The sequence below is a fragment of the Eublepharis macularius genome, chromosome 2 (assembly GCF_028583425.1).
Source record: "Eublepharis macularius isolate TG4126 chromosome 2, MPM_Emac_v1.0, whole genome shotgun sequence".
NCBI classification, from domain to species: domain Eukaryota; kingdom Metazoa; phylum Chordata; class Lepidosauria; order Squamata; family Eublepharidae; genus Eublepharis; species Eublepharis macularius.
The window spans coordinates 219,413,787-219,433,216 of record NC_072791.1 but is presented as its reverse complement, the minus strand read 5'-3'; the positions used below and the strand labels follow the sequence as shown (position 1 = coordinate 219,433,216).

Here is a 19,430-nt window from a genome sequence, read left to right as displayed (position 1 = left end):
GCGTGCACCCAAGGTACTGGAACGTTCAAAACAGCTTGCAGACCCTTTACTGATCATCTTCCAGGCCTCTTGGAGGGCAAGTGATGTGCCGGAAGACTGGAGGAGGGCAAATGTCACCCCAATCTTCAAGAAAGGGAATAAGGATGATCCTCAGAACTACAGGCCAGTCAGCCTGACCCCTGTCCCAAGGGAAGATACTGAAACAGATACTAAAGGCCTCAGTCTGCAAGCATCTGATGGACAACATAGTGATATGGGGAAGTCAGCATGGATTTGTCCCCAACAGGTGCTGCCAGACCAACACCATCTCCTCCTATGATTAAGTGACAGGCTTACTGGATCGCGGGAATGCAGTCAATGTAGTTTAACTGGATTTCCTTATGATGTTCCTCATGATGTTCTGATGGGTAAACTGGTGAACTGTAGACTGGACTCTAGAATGTTTAGATGGATAGGGAAGTGGCTGGATAACCACACCCAAAGAGCAGTAGTCAATGCCATCACATCTGATTGGAGGGAAGTGTCCAGTGGAGTACCACAGGGCTCAGTTCTGGGCCCAGTGTTTTTCAATATTTTTATAAATGATCTGTACAAAGGTGTGAAGGGATTATTCATTAAATCTGCAGATGACATCAAACTGGGAGGAGTAGCAAACATCCTTGAAGATAGGGATAGAATTCAATGAGACCTGAACACACTGGGAAAGTGGGCAGATTTGAATAAGATGCGATTTAACATGGATAACTGTCAGGTTGTCCGCCTGGGTAACAAAAATGCAAAGCATGCGTACTGGATGAGGGTAACCCTTCTGGATAGCAGTGTGTGTGTGAACAAAATCTTGGGAAATGGGTGGATGGGAAGCTAAATGTGAGTAGTCAGTGTGATGCAGCAGCAAAAAAAGGCAAACAAGCTTGGGAAGTATCAACAAAGGAATAACATCCAAATCACAGGATGTCATTGTCTCGCTATATACGGCGTTGATCAGGCCCCATCTGGAGTATTGTGTGCAGTTCTGGAGGCCTCACTTCAAAAAGGATGTGGACAAATTGGAACAGGTGCAGAGGAGAGCAACCAGGATGATCAGGGACCTGGAGGCCAAGCCCTATGAGGAAAGACGGGGGACCTGGGAACATTCAGTTTGGAGAAGAGAAGGTTGAGGGGAGACATGATTGCTCTCTTTAAGTACTTAAAAGGTTATCACGTAGAGGAGGTAAGGGAGCTAGTTCCTGTTGGCAACAGAGGATAGGACTCAAAACAAAGGGTTTAAACTACAGGAGGGAAGGTACCAGCTGGACGTTAGGAAAAACGTCTTCACATTAAGAATAATTCAACAGTGGGCTCCCTAGTGTTGCAGTGGTGGGTCCCCCTTTATTAGCAATCTTCAAGGAGCGGCTGGATGAATACTTGTCAGGGATGATTTAAACTGTATTGGACAGGGGGTTGAACTAGATGGTCTATAAGACCCCTTCCAACTCTTATGATTCCATGATATGGGAGGCACTAAATCCACAGGTGCCATCTTTGCTGGCATCCCCACCTTGAGTGTAATGTGTAGTTCCATTCCATGTCTGCTCAGGGCTCAGAAACCAAAGTTGTTTCAGATAAAGCTGAGCACACTCAGCAATGATGAAATCCTCTCTACCGCAGCTGCACTGCAGCTGCACCGCAGCTCCCACAGACCACAATCCTCCTTACACTTTTCCATAAAAGGAAAATAACTGGCCCCTAGTAGTAGTAGTAGAGAGCACCCTCAAGTCACAGCTGACTTATGGAAATCCCTGCCAGCGTTTTTATGGCAAGAGACCAACAGAGGTGGTTTGCCGTTGCCTGCCTCTGCAGCCCTGGTCGTTGCAGGAGGTCTCCCATCCAATTGCTAACCAAGGCCGACCCTGCTTAGCTTCTGACATCTGATGAGATCAGGCTCACCTGGGCTATCCAGGTCAGGGCAACTGGCCCCTAAGTAAACTCTTTTATCTCAGGCCCTGGTTCCTTATAAAAAAAAATATCATCCCCCCCCCCACACACACACACAAAGAGGGAGAGTGACTGTTTTCCATCGATCCCTAGGGCTGTATGAGGCATAAAACATGAAGTCTGTTGAAAGCATGAGACAGACTAGGCAAGGCTGTCATTTGGAAGATAAACACACCGTAGGTAGGAACTGGAAATTAGGTATCAAGAGCTTTATAGCTTGGTGATATTTCAGTTGAGATGACTGGAACCTGATGATGTACGACGATTCTGATGAAGCTGGAAGCTTCTATAATTCCTGAGCTAACGCAGAGTTAATCCTGCCCTCCCGAGGTTTGTGAGCAATACACTGTTTTGGGGTTTGGCTACTTACCAGGTGTGCCAAACTGAACACAGTTTTCTAGCGTTCTCACAAATTCAGCATCACTGAGCTTTATGACATGCAAGCTGTTTGCTTTTTCCATATTCTTCACCCACTTGTTTGCTTGCCCCTGAGGATCTATCATGAGAGGCCATCTTCTTGCATTTCTGGAAAGAAAGAGCACGCAGGAAAGTTCACTGGAGGGATTGGTACGCCATCTCTCAACAGGGTCTTGGAATACAGAAATCTACAATAAAACAACCATCAGGAAAACAAATGCTATCAAAATCTGCACGATTTAAAAAGAAAACAGTCACAGCAATATCGACTACAAGTACCACAGTAACTACAGCCAACAGAAACTATAAAGGCACAACACACAAACGCAAGTTTCAATCAAATGTAATAGAAAAAAATAATAAAGTGAAACTGAAAACCTCTCTGACAAAAACTATTGCCAGAGGTCCAGGAAAACATAAAAGGAATTTGCCCTGTGTCCAAAACTCAAAAGTGTAGGAACCAAGTGGACAGAAGAAGGGAATAGAATAGCACCACAGATGAAATTCCCACAACACAAAAATCTCTCTCACACACAGTTGCTCCACCTCTTCTGAAGATATGTATACACCAATAACAAAGCCCATTGTGGGAAAATATACAGTGGGCTCTAGAAAGGGGAGGGCGGGCAGGCGGGCATTGCAACCTGCTCCATTACTGATCCCAGCCAGGTGAAGGGGGGCGGACACTGCTTCTTGCTCTGCTCCTGATCCTAGGTGAGTGAAGGGGAGGCAGGCATTGCCGCCTGCTCTGCACCTGATCCCAGCCAGATGAAGGGGGGCAGGCATTGCCTCCTGTCCCGCACCTCATACCAGCCAGGTGAAGGTGGGAGTTGGGCATTGCTGCCTGCTGATCCTGGCCGGGTGAAGAGGGGTTGGACATTGCCTCCTGCCCCGGCCAGGAGGTGGAGGTGGGCATTGTTACTTGCTCCACCCCTGATCCTGGCCGGGTGAAGGCGGGGGGCAAGCATTACTGCTCCACACCCGATCTTGGCCGCATGAAGGGGGGGTAGGCGTTGTCACCTGCTCTGTACCTGATCCTGACCGGGTGAAGGGGGAGCGGGCATTGTCACCCGCCCTACACCTGATCCCAGCTGGGTGAAGGCAGGGTGCAAGCATTGCTGCCTGCTCCATGCCTGATCTCAGCTGGGTGAAGAGGGGGGTGGGCATTGCCACCTGCTCCGTTCCTGATCCCAGCTGGGTGAAGATGGGGGGTAGGCATTGCCACCTGCTCTGCTCCTGATCCCAGCTGAATGAAAGGGGGCCTGACATTGCCACCTGCTCCACATATGATCCCAGCAGGGTGAAGGTAGGTGTGGGCATTGCCACCTGCTCTGCTCCTGATCCCAGCTGGGTGAAGTCAGGGGGGGCAGGCATTGTCACCTGCTCCACTCCTGATCCCAGCTGGGTGAAAGGGGGATGGCATTGCCACCTTCTCCGTTCCTGATACCAGCTAGGTGAAGAGGGGCAGTAGGCATTGCCACCTGCTCTGCTCCTGATCCCAGCTGGATGAAAGGGGGCCTGGCATTGCCACCTTCTCCATATCTGATCCCAGTAGGGTGAAGGCAGGTGTGGGCATTGCCACCTTCTCCGCTCCTGATCCCAGCTGGGTGAAGTCAGGGGGGGCAGGCATTGTCACCTGCTCCACTCCTGATCCCAGCTGGGTGAAGGCAGGGGGGTGGGCATTGCCACATATACAACAGGGGTCCTCCACAACCAAACATGGTCATATGGGAGCCTATTCACCTAGGCTTGATTCTTAGTGTTGTTCTGCTTGCCCATCCCCATCGCACAAGCAGAAGACCCTAGACAGTCTTGACATACATTTGCACTTGAGTAAAACAACAGAGTAATTGACTGTCAATTGCGCTGCAGTGTTGGTGCTTGCACAAATGCCATTTGTAGAAGGCATTCCTCAAGTGCAACAGAACAGCCTGAGTAGAGCTATGCTTAACTCAAGAATGATCTGTAAATGTTGTATAGGATCCAAGTCATTATGTGTATATTTTGTCTTCCAGACCTCTAGGAGGCAGATGGAAATGAGGGACTAGTTATACAGCAAAGTTGGTGTTCAATGTATGAGAGTTCTCAATATATGAGAACTCATATATGAGAGTTCTACCTGAAACTGGGTTGAGTACCATAGAGTCTACCATAACAGGTAACTTTGATCTAAGCCATCCCTTGGAGACAATCCAATCTGTGCCAACTGATCAGACTTTTCAACTGAACAGAATAGTTTAGGAGTTGGTATTCTCACCAATACTCACTTCTGTGAAAACAGTTTCAAAGTACATTACCTTTTCTGTAATCCCTCTGTAATCTATGAGTTTTCCTCTCAGCACACTTAATTCTCTCAGAAGACTTTTGTGCAACAGAAAAAATCCTGGTTGTCCTTTGTATCTTCAGGTAGCTGACTGATAAAATACTTACCAATCATGTGTGTTATCTTTCATCTTGCCAGAACTTAATTTACATATATATGATCCTACTTTTTCTTCAACAACATGTCTTGTGTAGAATTCTATCAGTTTGGTAAGAAATTGTGACTTGCCCAACGATACCCCACGGAACTTTTTTTTGCTTATCAGAGATTTTGAGTTTTCTATATCTAAGTCCAGCACACATTGGCTCTGGAATAAAGTGTGTGGTGTTCCTCAACTGGCATGCTTTGTCTGCTGTTTTTATTGGGTTCCTTTATAATACCAGTTAGCCATGTGAAGAACCTTTGGGGTCAGATTTGCACCTCCCTAATAGGAGGCATACATTTATATTGAATAGGTGAAGGTTGCCCCTCACATTATAACTTAATCAAGGCTGGACCACACTCACGTGGTTTATAACAGAAAAAAATGACTGCAATGTTGTCATTGTCTATTTATTGGCCCAAAGAACACATGACATCAGCTTCTAGATCCACAATTCAGACTGAAACAAGGTCATGGTTGGAACAAAATATGTGTATCACACACAAGCGGAAAGTTGTGTACATATCTTATTAGCAAGCTTCACACAAAGAGTGCTCCAGTCATCTATAATATGATGCAATCTCATCCTTGGGGAAAGAACAAGAAGTGTATGAGTCCAGCCAGTGGTCCATCTGTGACTGGCAGTGGTTCTCCAAGGCCATAGGAACAGGTCTTTCCCAGGCCTGCTACCCAAGACTAAATGGAAATACCAGGTCTTAAACCTAGGACTGCCAGAATGTAAAGCAGATGTGACCTGTGCTTTTTTAAAAAATGTAGAATAGTGAACTATTGTGTCCTTTCAAGTAGCGGGCGAGATTTTTTTTCACCCACTACTTGAAACAAAACCACGTCTGTCTGCAGTATCTCCTACTTACGAGATAATGATCCCATTGTCAATGGAAAATGAGTCAGAAGGCAACCCGGCAATGTTCCAGGCTCTGATTTTCACGGGTTCTCCTAAAGTACTTGTTAGAGAAAAATCATCTGAGCAAGGGATGCCTCTCGCTTTGCACGTCAATACCCAATCATGCGCTTGATTCTGAAAGGGAAGAAGACCAAAGGCCAGCCATTGTTACCAGGGTTTATTGACATTGCTAGATTTGCAGGAGGAACAATGTCCATTTTCATGATACCAGTGGAGCACTGGGGGGTGGGGCAGTACCAAAGTCTTGAAAGATCCTTGACACCCTTGGAGTTGCTGACCAAATCTGTGTTCCTCATATGGTTGTTTTAAATTATATGTCCTAAACCTACACCAAAGATCAAGAGCAGCAATAAGGAGACCCAAGGACGAGGAAGTCATCTGGAATCCCATGCTCCTTAGTGAATGCCACACTCCGAGAAGGATATTCTACAAGTGCTTCTCTGCTTACAGGGGACACTGACTCTAGACGAGGCCTGTGGAGGAGGAAGGAAGGAAGGAAGTCTTCAAGAGGAAGGATGCTGCAGCTGTGAATGTTCAGGATATTTTTTATAATGGGATTAGAACTGCAGTTAAATGGAATAGCGAAGTACATAGCTTTTATAAAGAGAATATGACTGCAATCCATTTGCAATGTTGATTCTATGTATCATCTTGCTTTTACTGCATTGTCTTCTACTTTTGTAACCCACTTTCTGCATTATATCATGCCTTAGACACGGTTTTGTTTGCAGTGTTTTTGAATTCTATAATCCTAGTCCTATTGCACTGTTTATTGCAGGGGTCCCCAGTGTGGCGCCCATGGGTGCCATGGCATCCATCAACACCTTTCTCGGCACTCCAAGTGAAAGTGGGCAGGGCCAGGTGGGGTTATATCCCTTCTCAGGACTCTTAAATATTTATTTTAGGTAAATTAGATGAGATGCTGAAAGATCCGTGAATGCTTGCTCCTCATAACAACAGTAACTAGGAGTGTGCAATCCTGCTCCTGAAATCAGCCTTTAAAGACGGAGTTATGCCCATAGGGAACAATGGGGGGGGGGGTTAAATTTGGAATTCTATAATCTGGATCAGAGAATCTGACCCGGATTTCAGGAATCCCAGATATTTCTTTAATTAAACCCAGATCTGGATTGCCCAGATTTTTTGGGAGAGGGGGTGCACACAGTAACAAATTTGGATTGGGGGCATGGTTTCGGGGTGGAGGAGAGGTTATTTATTTAAGACATTTAAAGCTTTTCTGCCCCTCAGTGCTGTTTTCTCAACATCATATGGTTCTCTGGAGCTTTTGCCTCATTGGGGGAAACATACAAACAGCAGTCATGCAATCTGTACATTTCCCCCTTACAGGATAAGTAGCAGCTCTGGGTGGGGGCAACTGAGATTTTAAAAAGTCGTGTAGAGAGAAAGGGTTAAACTTCTCCTCTTCCTATGCTTTGCCATCTGGATCTGAATGGGGCAGGTCTCCTATTTACCAACACAAAATGCTCATGAGATCCACAGATGGACTTCCCAGTGTCTCATGTTTTATTGGAAACTATACCAGCATAGGAAAAAAACAACAGATGTTATGTGGAAAACATGTATGTGCACATCTTTGGATCACAGCTCTTCTCTAGAAACACCCAATAACATAGATCCAGAGAAGTTAGCCGTGTTAAGTCTGTAGTCCCAAAACAGTAAAGAGTCCAGTAGCATCTTTAAGATAACAAACTTTATTGTGGCATAAGCTTTCGAGAATCACAGTTCTCTTCATCAGATGCATCTGATGAAGAAAACTGTGGCACCCAATAACATGTTTTTGAATATCTAATCACCTGTCATGTTCTTGAAAAAGATGTCACCTCTCCCTTTAACTCTCTTCTTAAAATCTCCTGGAATTGCATTTAGAAAATGCACATACCCAATATTTTGTCTAAAGATGAAATAACGAACCCCTACATTCTCCAAGAAGTATTTGTAGATACCATCTGGACAAAGTTAAGCACCTTTAAATCCCTTGCTTTCAATAGGGCAAATTTAAGCACAAATCAATTGTAAATTCCCAGAGTATAAAATAAATAAGAGACACAATCTGAAATGTTGGACTAGGGAACCTATTTAGATGCCAAAAAAACCCCAATGAAACTGCAAGGAACTTTAATATCCCCAGGAAATTAAGTCCAATTAAATATTTCCGGATTTATCTCCCAGGCAACTTTAAAATACTTTAAGGATAATTGTCTTGCCACTTACTAATAAAATAGCAGAACTGGGATAAATTAAAGTTATTTTGATATGATATAATGTCAGCTATAAAAAGACGTGGGTTCTTTTTACTGAATTTTTATTTGCATTCTACAAGTTACAATCCACTACCACTTTCAAATCATTTGTTAAAGACTTGACAAACATTAATTTTAAAAGTGTCATTGAGATGGGAAAAAACAAAGAAAAAACATGACTACAGTACACACAGAAAACAGAATAAAGCTTCTCTTCATTAAATATTATTTGTATTATCATGTTGTTGGATTGCTTCAGACTTTTCAGGAACTCTATCAGGATACAAATTTGACCCAGTTCTTTTGGAAGAACTGCTTTGGTCCCACAAACTCTGTGGCTCTCTGCCATGCCACCTGTGGCTCTTCTGAGTTCTATTCCCCAGTCTGGTGCCATGTTTCAGGAAAGTGGGCAAGGCCCTTGCCCAGTGGGGCTTGTGGTTCGCAAGCGGTTCTCATCTTGAAACAGGCACTGCCAGAGAAACAGGTAAGTGGTAAACCTCCCTGAGGGGCAAGCCTCAAATGAGGGATGGAAGTAAATGTGGCTCTTATGATTGATGGTAATTGCAAATGAGGCTCTCTGTGGGCTGCAGGCAGTACTGCTGCATACAGGTGGGCATGGACTGGGAAAAAACCATGGGCCATCAGGCCATGGGCCATCGTGATTCACGGACCACAGATTACGAATTTTTCATGGACATGCCCCGGTTTGCGGATAGGTTCATCAGTCCATGGTCCATCACTTTTGGGGGGCTGTCAGCTGAAGCCGGCCCCATGGGGGAGCACTGGTTTCCATGCTGGTTGCAAGTGAGGGGCATGGAAACTAGGCACTTTAAACCCCACACCTTGCTTCAACTGGCAGACGGGTAAGTCCCCATGGGTCATCTGGAGCAAGCTGAGGGGTTTTAAAAGTTAAAGCACCTCTTTCCCCATGTCTCACAAGCCGCTCGGAAAGGGACGCTTTGCAACACCCCCCCCTCGGCTTGCTCCAGCTGACCCACAGGGAGTCCCTGTAGGTCAGCTGAAGCAAGCCAAGGAGGTTTAAATGTTAAAGTGTCCCTTTCCATGTGGATTGTGAGCTGTGTGGAACGGGCGCTTTGCAACTCAGCGCGACTTGCTTCAGCTGGGTGGCCAGGGAGGAAGCTCCCCTTCCCGTCAGCTGAAGCCAGCCCCGCAGGGGAGCTGTCACTTCCTGGCAGGTAGATCCCTCAGCCCCTCTCCAATGAACACACATTGATTCCAGTAGAAAAGCTTTATTAGGATCTTTACAGTTCAGGTCTGAACTCTATCACGGAGATTAGTAGAAGTGATAAGGCAAAGCAGATAAGCATTGTTATACTTGATTTTCCCGCTCCCAAATAACTGTCAGGATTTTGGGCGCGCAACTCTACACGAGTCCTGTGAGAACTCTTTTTAGTTATGGTTAAACAATGAGTACACAATAACAGGTTCCCAGCATCTGAGCAAAGTAGCAGGCATCTGGAGTCTCCAAGGTTGTCTTTGGCATGGAGACGCATAGTTCTGTGAGATAACATGAGAGGCCCCCTCTAGTTAGGAGGCCTGGAGAATTAACAGTTATAATATGGAAAGAACATGGCTAAGGAGAGAACATATGGCATCGGTGACATAACAACCAAACAATCATGGCATGGCTGTACACATACCGCTTGCAAGTGAAGGGCATGAAAATGGCACTTTAAACCCTATGCCTTGCTTCAGCTGGCAGGTGGGGAAGTCCCCGCCTGAAGCCAGCCCCGCGGGAAGCACCCGGTTCTGTGCTACTTGCAAGCGAGGGGCACGGAAATGGGTGCTTTAAACCCCGTGCCTTGCTTCAGCTGGCAAGCGGGGAAGTCCCGGGAAAGGCACGGACCAACAGACTGACGGATCGGCCCAAAAGTCATCGGGTCTGTGGAAAATGCATGTCTCATGACCCTCATGGCACTATGCCATGTCTTAATAGAGAGTGTGAAGTTGACCTTGATACGGAAAACACAATCATAGTGCAACAGTTAGAAACATGGGAGAAGTATGAGAAGAATATTGGCCTAATCTTCTCCACTGCTAAAATGTTGAGGTGACAGAATGCAGTGCACAACTCTGAACTACATTTTTCAAAGTTTCTCTATAATAGTAAGTGTGAAACCAGCGCAGAGCTAGGCTAGAACTTGCAGAGGAGCTTTTTAAATATTTGAGGGGAGTTCTTAAAGTTATGATTCATCATTTATGGGTGAAATAGTACAGGCTGTTCTAATAACCTCAACATTCTATGGCCTCATTTTGCTGCATTTAGTCTCGCTTAGAATCCCACTGTCTTCAGTGAAACTGATGTGACCGTCTTCAGATGAACTGAGCGTGATACTATTTAAACTTGATACATCATTAAGGAAAATGACATACAAGAAATATATCAGATTTCAAGAGGAAAGTTCATTTTGTATAATCAGGTGTATAATCAGTGGAACACCTGTGAGCACTGACAGGAAACACCTCCCCAACACTATCAATTGTGATGGCAAGCCAAGCGGGTGAGACAATCTCTCCTTTTGGCCATCACAGCAGTGGAAGAGCTAGCATAGCAAATACAAATGGAAAAGAAAGGCTCTTGACTGGCTTAATACTCAAAAGTGGAGGCAAGTGAGATATTGGGGGAGAAACAATGCCAATAGGGAGTCCACTGGGTTGGAAGCAATTTTTCTCTTCCTGTGCTGATTTTGAGAGGAAGGAAATGTAATCGCAGCTGTTGGACAATGCAGGGGAATAAGGCACTGTGGCCCATTCCACTACTGTTTACTCATTCCAGAGGTGCAGGATTCTTCCTCACTTTATCTATATAGCATACTTATCCATCTATTTCTCTATGGTTGCTTTGACATGGAATATTGTCCCCATTTCAGTTACCCAACTCTTGTGTGTGTGTGTTTTTTCAGATTTCCACATGATGGCATCCTCCAATCATGCCCAAATCACAGGGTGGATAAAAATCAACGATTTTAAAAAAATAATTAAAAAAATCAGGTTTTTTTCAATTTAAATCAGATTTTTTTAAATAAATTTGAGAAAAATTGGATTTTTTAAATAAAATGTTTTTTGAGGACTATATCTAAAGAAAGTTTTCTATTTAAGATACATTATAGTCCAAAGGTTAGGTAAAGATAAAAGTAGTCCCCAGTGCAAGCACCGAGTCATTACTGACCCATGAGGAGATGTCTCATCACGACGTTTTCTTGGCAGACTTTTTACAGAGGGGGGTTGCCATTGCCTTCCCCAGTCATCTGCACTTTACCCCCAGGAGACTGGGTACTCATTTTACCAACCTTGGAAGGATGGAAGGCTGAGTCATCCTTGAGCCGGCTACCTGAATCCAGCTTTAGTTCAAAGGTTATTCATCATGAAATCAGTATTAGTTTTTAATTATGTAGCATGAGGCTGTATATTCATTCAATGTTTAAATTTTTTGATAAATTAATTTCATTAATCTATTCACAATGTCACGCTCTTCCAGAAGTATCTGTAAGATTATTGGGCAATTTTTCTATCTAGAAGATATTATCACAGGTGCTTGGTTTTACAGTTCTCAAAACTTTGAACTTGTGTCTGCAGAGATCACACACCTCTTCTTCACAGCAAAAATGTTACAAAATAAACATACAAAGTTGAGAAAAAGACCTTAATCCCATTGTTCCTTTCCAAATCTATGTAGAAAGAATCAACACCTTACCTATTAAGTGCCAAGTTGCAAAAAATTCAATGAATAGAAGCTTGTTGGAGGTTGAATAGAGCTGCACAAGATGCTAAGTATGAGGAGTCTTTACGTAGAAAACTGTGATTTAAAACTAGTTTTACTGACTAGTGACTTGAATGATTTAAATTGATTTGCTTTAAATCAAATCCACCCTGCCAAATCATGAACGGCCTGTTTTTATCTAGATAAGCTTTGCTTTATTTTAAACCTCCTCTCCAAATCAAGGTTTCATAGCAAGACATTTTCAGTCTTTGGGGGGGTTGGGGGTCCGAAAGGGAAGGTATGCTCCCCTCCCTGCTTCCTACTTCTGCATTTTCTCAGTTAACCAGCAGGTGTCTCTGCCTGAGCCAATCCAGAAGAGGGTCAGAGTTTAGCACCACCTTCAAAATGGCAAGACTTAGGTCTAGCATTCTCTCCCTTTTAGCCTTGTACCAGGAGGGCCTTTAAAAAAGGGGGGGGGGGGCTCCGGTGCAGCTCAGCTGGGAGCTTTGGTTCAGTGTTTGGGGGAGGTGCTGGGCTGCAGGGGGGCACAAGATTGTTGTCAGGTTGGGGCTTCTGCCCAATAGAACAAGCAAGAAGGGAGTATGGAAGGACAGTACCAGCATCGAGTGGAGCACGCCCTGATGCATGAAAGCAGCCCCCATGCACCTTGGTTGCACAGCTGACTGAAGGGAGGTGGCTTTTCCTGCTCCTATGTGAAAGCAGCCTGTATCTGAATCCCCTAGAATGCCATTCTCACATTCCTTACTTGTCTGTAGCTGGAAGTGAAGGCTCCCAAGTAGGCTACAATGCCCGCTGAGATCAGGATATCGCCTGTCAAATTGATGTACTGTTTCCCCAGTTCCAAAGCAGTCTGGCTCCAGCGGGTTTTCTCACCTCCAAGGCCACCAAGTAATTTCTCTGCTCGGTCCAGTTTTTTGCTGCACAAGTCAACCTTAAAATCAAAACATAAAATTAAGGAAAAGCCATCGTAGCTACCTCAACTGCCAACAGTTATACATTTTGCTTGTAATGCTTAGGAGTGCTATTACAGGCGCATCGATTTTGCTGGATGATATTATTATTTTTCTATAAAATAAATGGCCTTTGGATTTGATGTTACTGTAAAGCCTTAAGGGGGGAAAAAGAAGGGAGGAAATGTGCATGACAAATGATCGTGGCTGAAGACAGCAAGGTCTAAGGCATTTCAGTTCTCCTCTCCTACAAATAAATTATTACTCTCCATCTCAAATGTGCAATTGATAATGGATTTATATGCAATCTAAAAAATAAGAGCATCCAAATGAGCAATATGTATCTCATCAGAGAATGACGCTGGCGTATGAAGGTCACTTTCATATGAATAACCTGCTGAATATCTACTGAGTTTTCTATCGAGCTGTTTCTTGAAGTTGTTTGCTAATACTGGAGATGGCAAAAATTTTGCAAAGGCCGGCAGTTCCAATTGGAACCAGAAAAAACGCCAGCTGTGAACCTATTTCAAAAAATGTTTTTACCTGGAGGTAAAGAAAGATGATCTGGGAGAAGTTCTGGATGCAACTCTCAAATTATTTCCTTACTCTCTCCCTCCCAATTACCACCTTTCCAAATTAAGCAGCCAAATAATGCAGGTATAGGTACAGAAGCTGACGGTCACAAACTATGGAGTTTGCAGCAATTCCTAGAGCCACTGTCACTTCCAGTTCTTTTCCAGAAGTGATACGGCAATGCAGCCAATGTAGCAATTTAAAAAAAACCTCCGCCGTCCCTACATGGAGTGGTGGCAGGCAGCAGAACCTGAAGGAGGGGAGATTTCCCACCCCGACCTGGGGAATGGTAAACCCGCTATGATTATTACACATTTTGAAACAATATGAAAGGCATTGACAATTATAATCTACAGGACTTGAGCCTTTAATTTTTTTTAAAAAGCATGATGTTTTAGAAGATGGGTATGGCTAAATGCTAATACAGAGGCTTGAATTGTTAAAAGAGGTACTGGAAAGAGCAGGAGAGACCCGCTGCAGCTCCATCTAGTCCAGCATTCTGTTCCTAAGAGTGGCCAGCCAGATGGGAAGCTCTGAAGCAGATCATGAAGGCAACAGCCTTCTCCTTCTGATGCCCCACAGAGGGACACTGCCTCTGAACACGGAAGTTCATCTTAATAATTTTTCAAATAGTCATCTCGGTGGCCTCTCATCACCACATCATGCAGGAGGGAATTCCATACATTAATTATGGACTACCGTACATAATTCTTATCTTACTCACTGGCTGCTGCTAAGTATTTAATGCATTATGGCATGCAAATAGCTTCAAAATGTTTGAGTGCAACAGACATCGATCCAACTAGCATTTTTGCTAGTGAAAAGGGAAGGCCTTGACCATCAAAAGAAGGTTATGCCGAGGATCATGGGACTTTCATGCAAAACTCCATGTGGGATGGGGGAGGCAGTATGCAAGGGAATTTGGGAAGATTGACTGAAAAGCTGCCTGGATGCAATCCAGTATAAAGTAATAATCATACATAGTAATTAAGCCTTCAAATCTTATTTTTGACTACCTGATAACATAAAGCAAACATTGGCTAGGAAAGGAGTACAAATCCTAACTTATTTTTGTTCTGCTGCTGTTGCTTGTCTTCTTCAGGAGTGCTTGGAAGTGCCACCCACAGATGTACAAATCCTTAACCCAGAAGGATAAAAATTCTCTATGTGGAGTCAATAGCGGAGATTAGAATTCTTCACATGTTCAGAGGGCTTTTTATTTTTCAAGCATATGTGCAGAGAAATATAGTCCCAGATAAAACTGTGAAAGATTTCAGAATCCAATACATCTGCTTCTGAAACAGGAGATGGCTGCCTTCCTAAGAATTGGGAGTAAGCTCTACTGAATAAAATGGGACCTACTTCTGAGTAGATCTGCTTAGGATCGCTTCCTTTGATGCTCAATTGGATTTGAATCTGAGTCCAATTTAAACCCACGGCCACCAGCATCATTTTAGAGGAGACTTTAGCCATTTAAAAATCGCTGCAAAAGCCCGACTGACCCATTGCATAGCAGCACCACGCAAACTTGCCCCCTCCTCACACCTTTCCAAGTGCCCAAACAACCCTTACTTGAAAAGGCACTGGGGGGGGGGGGAAGGTTACATGAGTCCACCACACTGCAGGCCCAATCACAAGCAGTCTCTCACAGCAATTTTTAAAGGGTTAAATTCTCCTCTAAAATGATGTCAGCAGCTATGGGTCGGAACCATGACATAGAAGAAGACACCCATGGCTGCCATAATGTGTAGTTGGCTCAAGAAATACTCGACAGCTAGAATTTATTTTTTCAATTACATTTGGATCCAGCCTTTGCTTCAAGAAATACATGGGGCTGTGCCATTTAATCCTTAAAAAGATTTCTCTGTTCAATCCAAGACTGCTGGTCTAGTGGATTGTGAAAGAAAGAAAGAAAGAAAGAAAGAAAGAAAGAAAGAAAGAAAGAAAGAAAGAAAGAAAGAAAGAAAGAAAGAAAGAAAGAAAGAAAGAAAGAAAGAAATTGACATCTATGACTTATTTTAGGCGGAGAAAGAAACTTTATCTAAGAGAAGAACACCCAATTTCACTTCACAGCTTTCAACCCCCAATTCTCCTTCTCTTTTGCCTATTCCACTATGTTGGCTTCAGTAGCATGAAGGATCTTCTGCTCTGCCCCACTTGGCATCTACACAACAAGAAAACTAAGGGAAGCACTTTTCCTCAGTCAAATACTGAAAGCCCAGGAAGCTATAAGGTTTGTTTTTGTAAATCACAGGAGCCACTCAAATGGCTTCCTCCAGTTACGCTGTTCACTAGGATGCCAATTTCTGCACCCCTGTTTACCTGGCTGGCAGAGGAGGCACAGGCCTCCCAGGGGCGCGCTCCCAGGTAACACGGCGTGCTCCTGGGCAGCATAGCTCGCTCCCAGGCAGCGCAGTGCACTCCTGTGGGCCTGATCCAGGACAATTCGGGCCCAAATCAGGCTAGATCAAGCCACTGCAGAGTACAGGAGCGCTCCTGCGCTCTGCAGTGGCCCATTGCAAGTCGAACCTGATCTGGGCCAATTTGGGCCCAAATCGGCCCTGATCTGATCTGGTCTGGGCCAAATCAGTCCTGACTCGGCCCCCCTGCAGAGCGCGGGAGTGCTCCCAGGGGCAGCTGCAGTCTGCACAATGACATCATTTCCCAGTAGTGATATCAATGTGCGGGCCCAGGAGTGTGCAGACGTGCTTTGCACATGTGTGACAGACAAGGGGGCAGATAGGTGCCAGGCTGCCTACCTCCCACCAGGAGGACAGGGAGACCTGGAAACCCTACTGTTCACACAGGCAGATACTTTTTGTCATTGCTGTAACTTCTGAATCAGCTCTTTGAAGCTGTATGTTCCATACCTGGTTCTCCAGGTCAGCTTTCTCTTGCTTCTTTGATTCCAGTGTCTTTTCAAGTTTAGCTAGCTTGTCCTGAACATCCTTTAGGGCGGCTTGCTTCTTTCTCAAACCATCCATAGCAATTTTCAGCTCCCCTTCAGCCGCATTGAGCTTTATTTTCTTAGGAGCAACAATTTTTGCCACTCTAAAAAAAAAAGTTAATTAAATATACCACTTACACATCTACATGTAAAAACACTACACAAATCTACCCACAATCTCTGCATGCACACAGAAGTAATTTGTTGTTCACAATACCCCAAAAAAACACCACCCTTCGCCAAGAGGCTATTTGAACCATGAAATCAACTAGCAAAGTCTCTCTCTACACAAGACATCTTCCACAGGGACACTCAAATGCACGTTAGCCTGAACGCATAGTTTAAAAAGACAGAGCCAGGGGAGATCTAGATCAGCACTGCTGTAGCAGCTGAATTTTTTTTTCCAGCAGCATTTCATCAAAGATAGCCTCTCTAGGTTTTTGTAAATGTGGACTGCTAAAGCTGTTTATTTAACAAACTGTGGTGTGTTACCAGAACTGCTCTTTATTATAATGGGGAATTAGCTGTAGCAGTCTGTAACTATTAATATTAAGCGAGGATCATAACCTATGTTTACGGAGGTCCCGATCCCAGACACTCTAGTGAAAAAAGAGGCAGACAAGGAGTAAGGTCCAAACACGTGTATTGAGTGTAGCGTAAGCCTAGCTTGCACAATCATACAAAGAACATACAAGGTCTAAGAAATACAGAGTAAGAAATACAGAGACGTTCGCATTAGCTGGTTCCCAACGATGATAGGGGGAATACTCACTTATCCTGGAGCGAAGCAGAGACGCAGCAGCGAGGGTGGCCCAATGCCAGCACTGGGACCACAGACGGACAGCAAGGAGGTCTGGATAGGGAATGGCCGAGGCACCGAGTGGTCTGAGAGATCAGCTTAAATACCCCAAAACGTACCCTGGGGCTGGTGCTGTACTTGGTGGTTCTCACAGATTAAAACAAAGGGTCTAATGGGCTACTGAATGGCTTGGATGGGCCACTTTGGTAATCAGATTGCGATAAGTGACACCTCAGGAAGAGGGGACAAAAGAGGGAGGGGGAAATCCGAGTGGGCTGAAAGGATGTTCCAGCGGACAGGGCTTGTCCTGATGTCATCAGCTTTGGAATGCGGAGGTTTCTTTGAGATGCATTCCTTAAGTGCTTGGGATGGTCGGCACTTAGTTCCTTCTCCGGGGCGGCTCCTAAGATATGCAGAGCGGGGCGAGGTACTCTCGCTGCGGACGTGGTGTGCCCGCTTCGCCGAAATGGCTTCTCAAAGCAGTCTCTTCCTCTGGGTCTTCTGGGTGCCTGAGAACATGGATGCCGGCTGGGCATAGCTGGGGCTGGATAGCAGGCTGCCCGGTAGCGAGGGCAAGCTCGGGGACCGGCTCGCGGGAGGCTCCAGACGGGAACTGACCAGGGAGCGCCTAGCCAGGCTCGCTGGAGGTTTCCTCGGCAGGCGCCCGGCTGCTAGCAGCGGCTTGGGCCCATATGAGGCAGGCTTCCATGGAGGCAGGGGGAACAATACTTTAAAACACAGTCCAAGGCAAGGAACAGGCACGGTCCGTGGCAGATGGCAATGCAGGCACGGGGAACACAGTCCAAACACACACTGGGAATTCCAGATACAGGTCAGGGCAGGGCTGCCCAGAAAGAGAGTCCTTTGTGCAGTTACCCAAACATGGAGTCAGTAAACTACACAGTCTATTGCAGCAGCAAGGTAATTGACACGCAGACAGGAAACTGACACGTGTATCAGAACACACACGTGCAAAGCAATCTTTGTGCAGCAGTGAAACAGCAACGCAGGAAACTTTAACACAGTTCATAGCAGGCTTCAAAGCAGGGGAGGGGGCCTACTTGGCAACAATTCCCCCCCTCGGAGACCCCGGGACGTCAGGCGCGCGGGTCTCCGAACTTGACTTCAAAGGCGAGGTGGTCGGCAATGTCCGGTGGTCGAGCTTCGAGCGAAGAAGGAGTGGGAAGGGAAGGAGGGGGAGGCGTCACTCAAAAATTTAGTTTGGAGAACCACCTAACCGAATAAGTGCAATTTAGATCAGCCAATGGGCTGCAGGTCTCTGGGTTCACACCAGGGGGTGTGCTAAGTGCAACCGTCAGAATAAATAGCAATAATTCATAAGCGATAGTAATTCATAGCAATAGGCAGCAATGATCAATTCATGCATATAAATAGCAATAATTCATATTTGGGTACATTGATTAATTCATGATTGAAGGTAATTCATACGGAATTCATGATGGGTTAAAAGCACTAAAAACCAGGAGCAATTAATATACATGGATCAATTCATGGATAGTTAAAATCATAAATACATATATGTGATTAAAAGCAATAGTTCATGGAGTCAAAAGCAGCAAGAATAAAAGCAAGTGCGTGGAAACAATTCATGAGGGGCAAGCGGCGGAAGGGCTCATGGGGGACAGAAAAATAAACTCTGCAATTAAAAGACCAACTCATATAGTCAGATTAAAACCAAATTCATAGACTAGAACTGCCTCGGCGGAGGGAGTCAGGTTAAAAAGGCAATTCCTAAGGTTAAAATCAAATTCATCGGGATAAAGTTCATGGGCGCACTTGCAATAGATAGAGAGAGGGACTAGTTCGGGGCTAAATTCATGGGAGTTAAAATTCATAAAAGTAATGGGAAGAAATTCATAAAACCATAGGGTAACAAAGATCACAGACGGCTCAGTCCGCAGTACAGCTGCTGGACTGGGTTGCATATTTACAGGAACAAGCAAACTTAGTCCATGTGCTCCAAAACACACTTCCACCCCCCCTTGCTGTCTGCGTCAATCCGCAGAGCAGGGCCGGTAGGCGGCGAGAAGGGCTCCAGGCACACAGTTCTAGTCCTCATGGAGGTAGTGCCGCTGGCGGTCGTTTGGAGACGGGCCGTGGGCTGGGAGGCAGAGGAATATGTCCCCCCCTAGTCCACAAGAGGGCCTCGGCGCGGTGTCCGGCAGCAAAGCGTCCATGGGGCCGGTGCAGGATTCATACACATAATAAACATAATCATAGTTCATAACAACATAAGCAACTACACAAGGGTTAAAGGAGGGCGCCAAGAACAACCCTTAAGGCAAGAGGAGGTCTGGATTGTAATGGTCCAGACGGTAGGATAGTTGGAGTTGCTGGAGCTGTCGGCGGCTCCAAC

General features: G+C 45.1%; 1 protein-coding gene across 1 annotated transcript in view; it reads right to left on the bottom strand.

Annotated features, from left to right (window-relative positions):
- The window catches only part of DNAH7 (dynein axonemal heavy chain 7), a 190,041-nt gene that overhangs the window by 41,012 nt on the left and 129,599 nt on the right, over positions 1-19,430 (bottom strand). Inside the window, exons 41-44 of the mRNA XM_054970133.1 lie at positions 16,178-16,358; positions 12,530-12,715; positions 5,732-5,895; positions 2,345-2,499 (exon numbers count right to left, since the gene is read on the bottom strand). Of these exons, the coding sequence (XP_054826108.1) occupies positions 2,345-2,499; positions 5,732-5,895; positions 12,530-12,715; positions 16,178-16,358 (686 nt within the window). The remainder of the gene's footprint in view (positions 1-2,344; positions 2,500-5,731; positions 5,896-12,529; positions 12,716-16,177; positions 16,359-19,430) is intronic.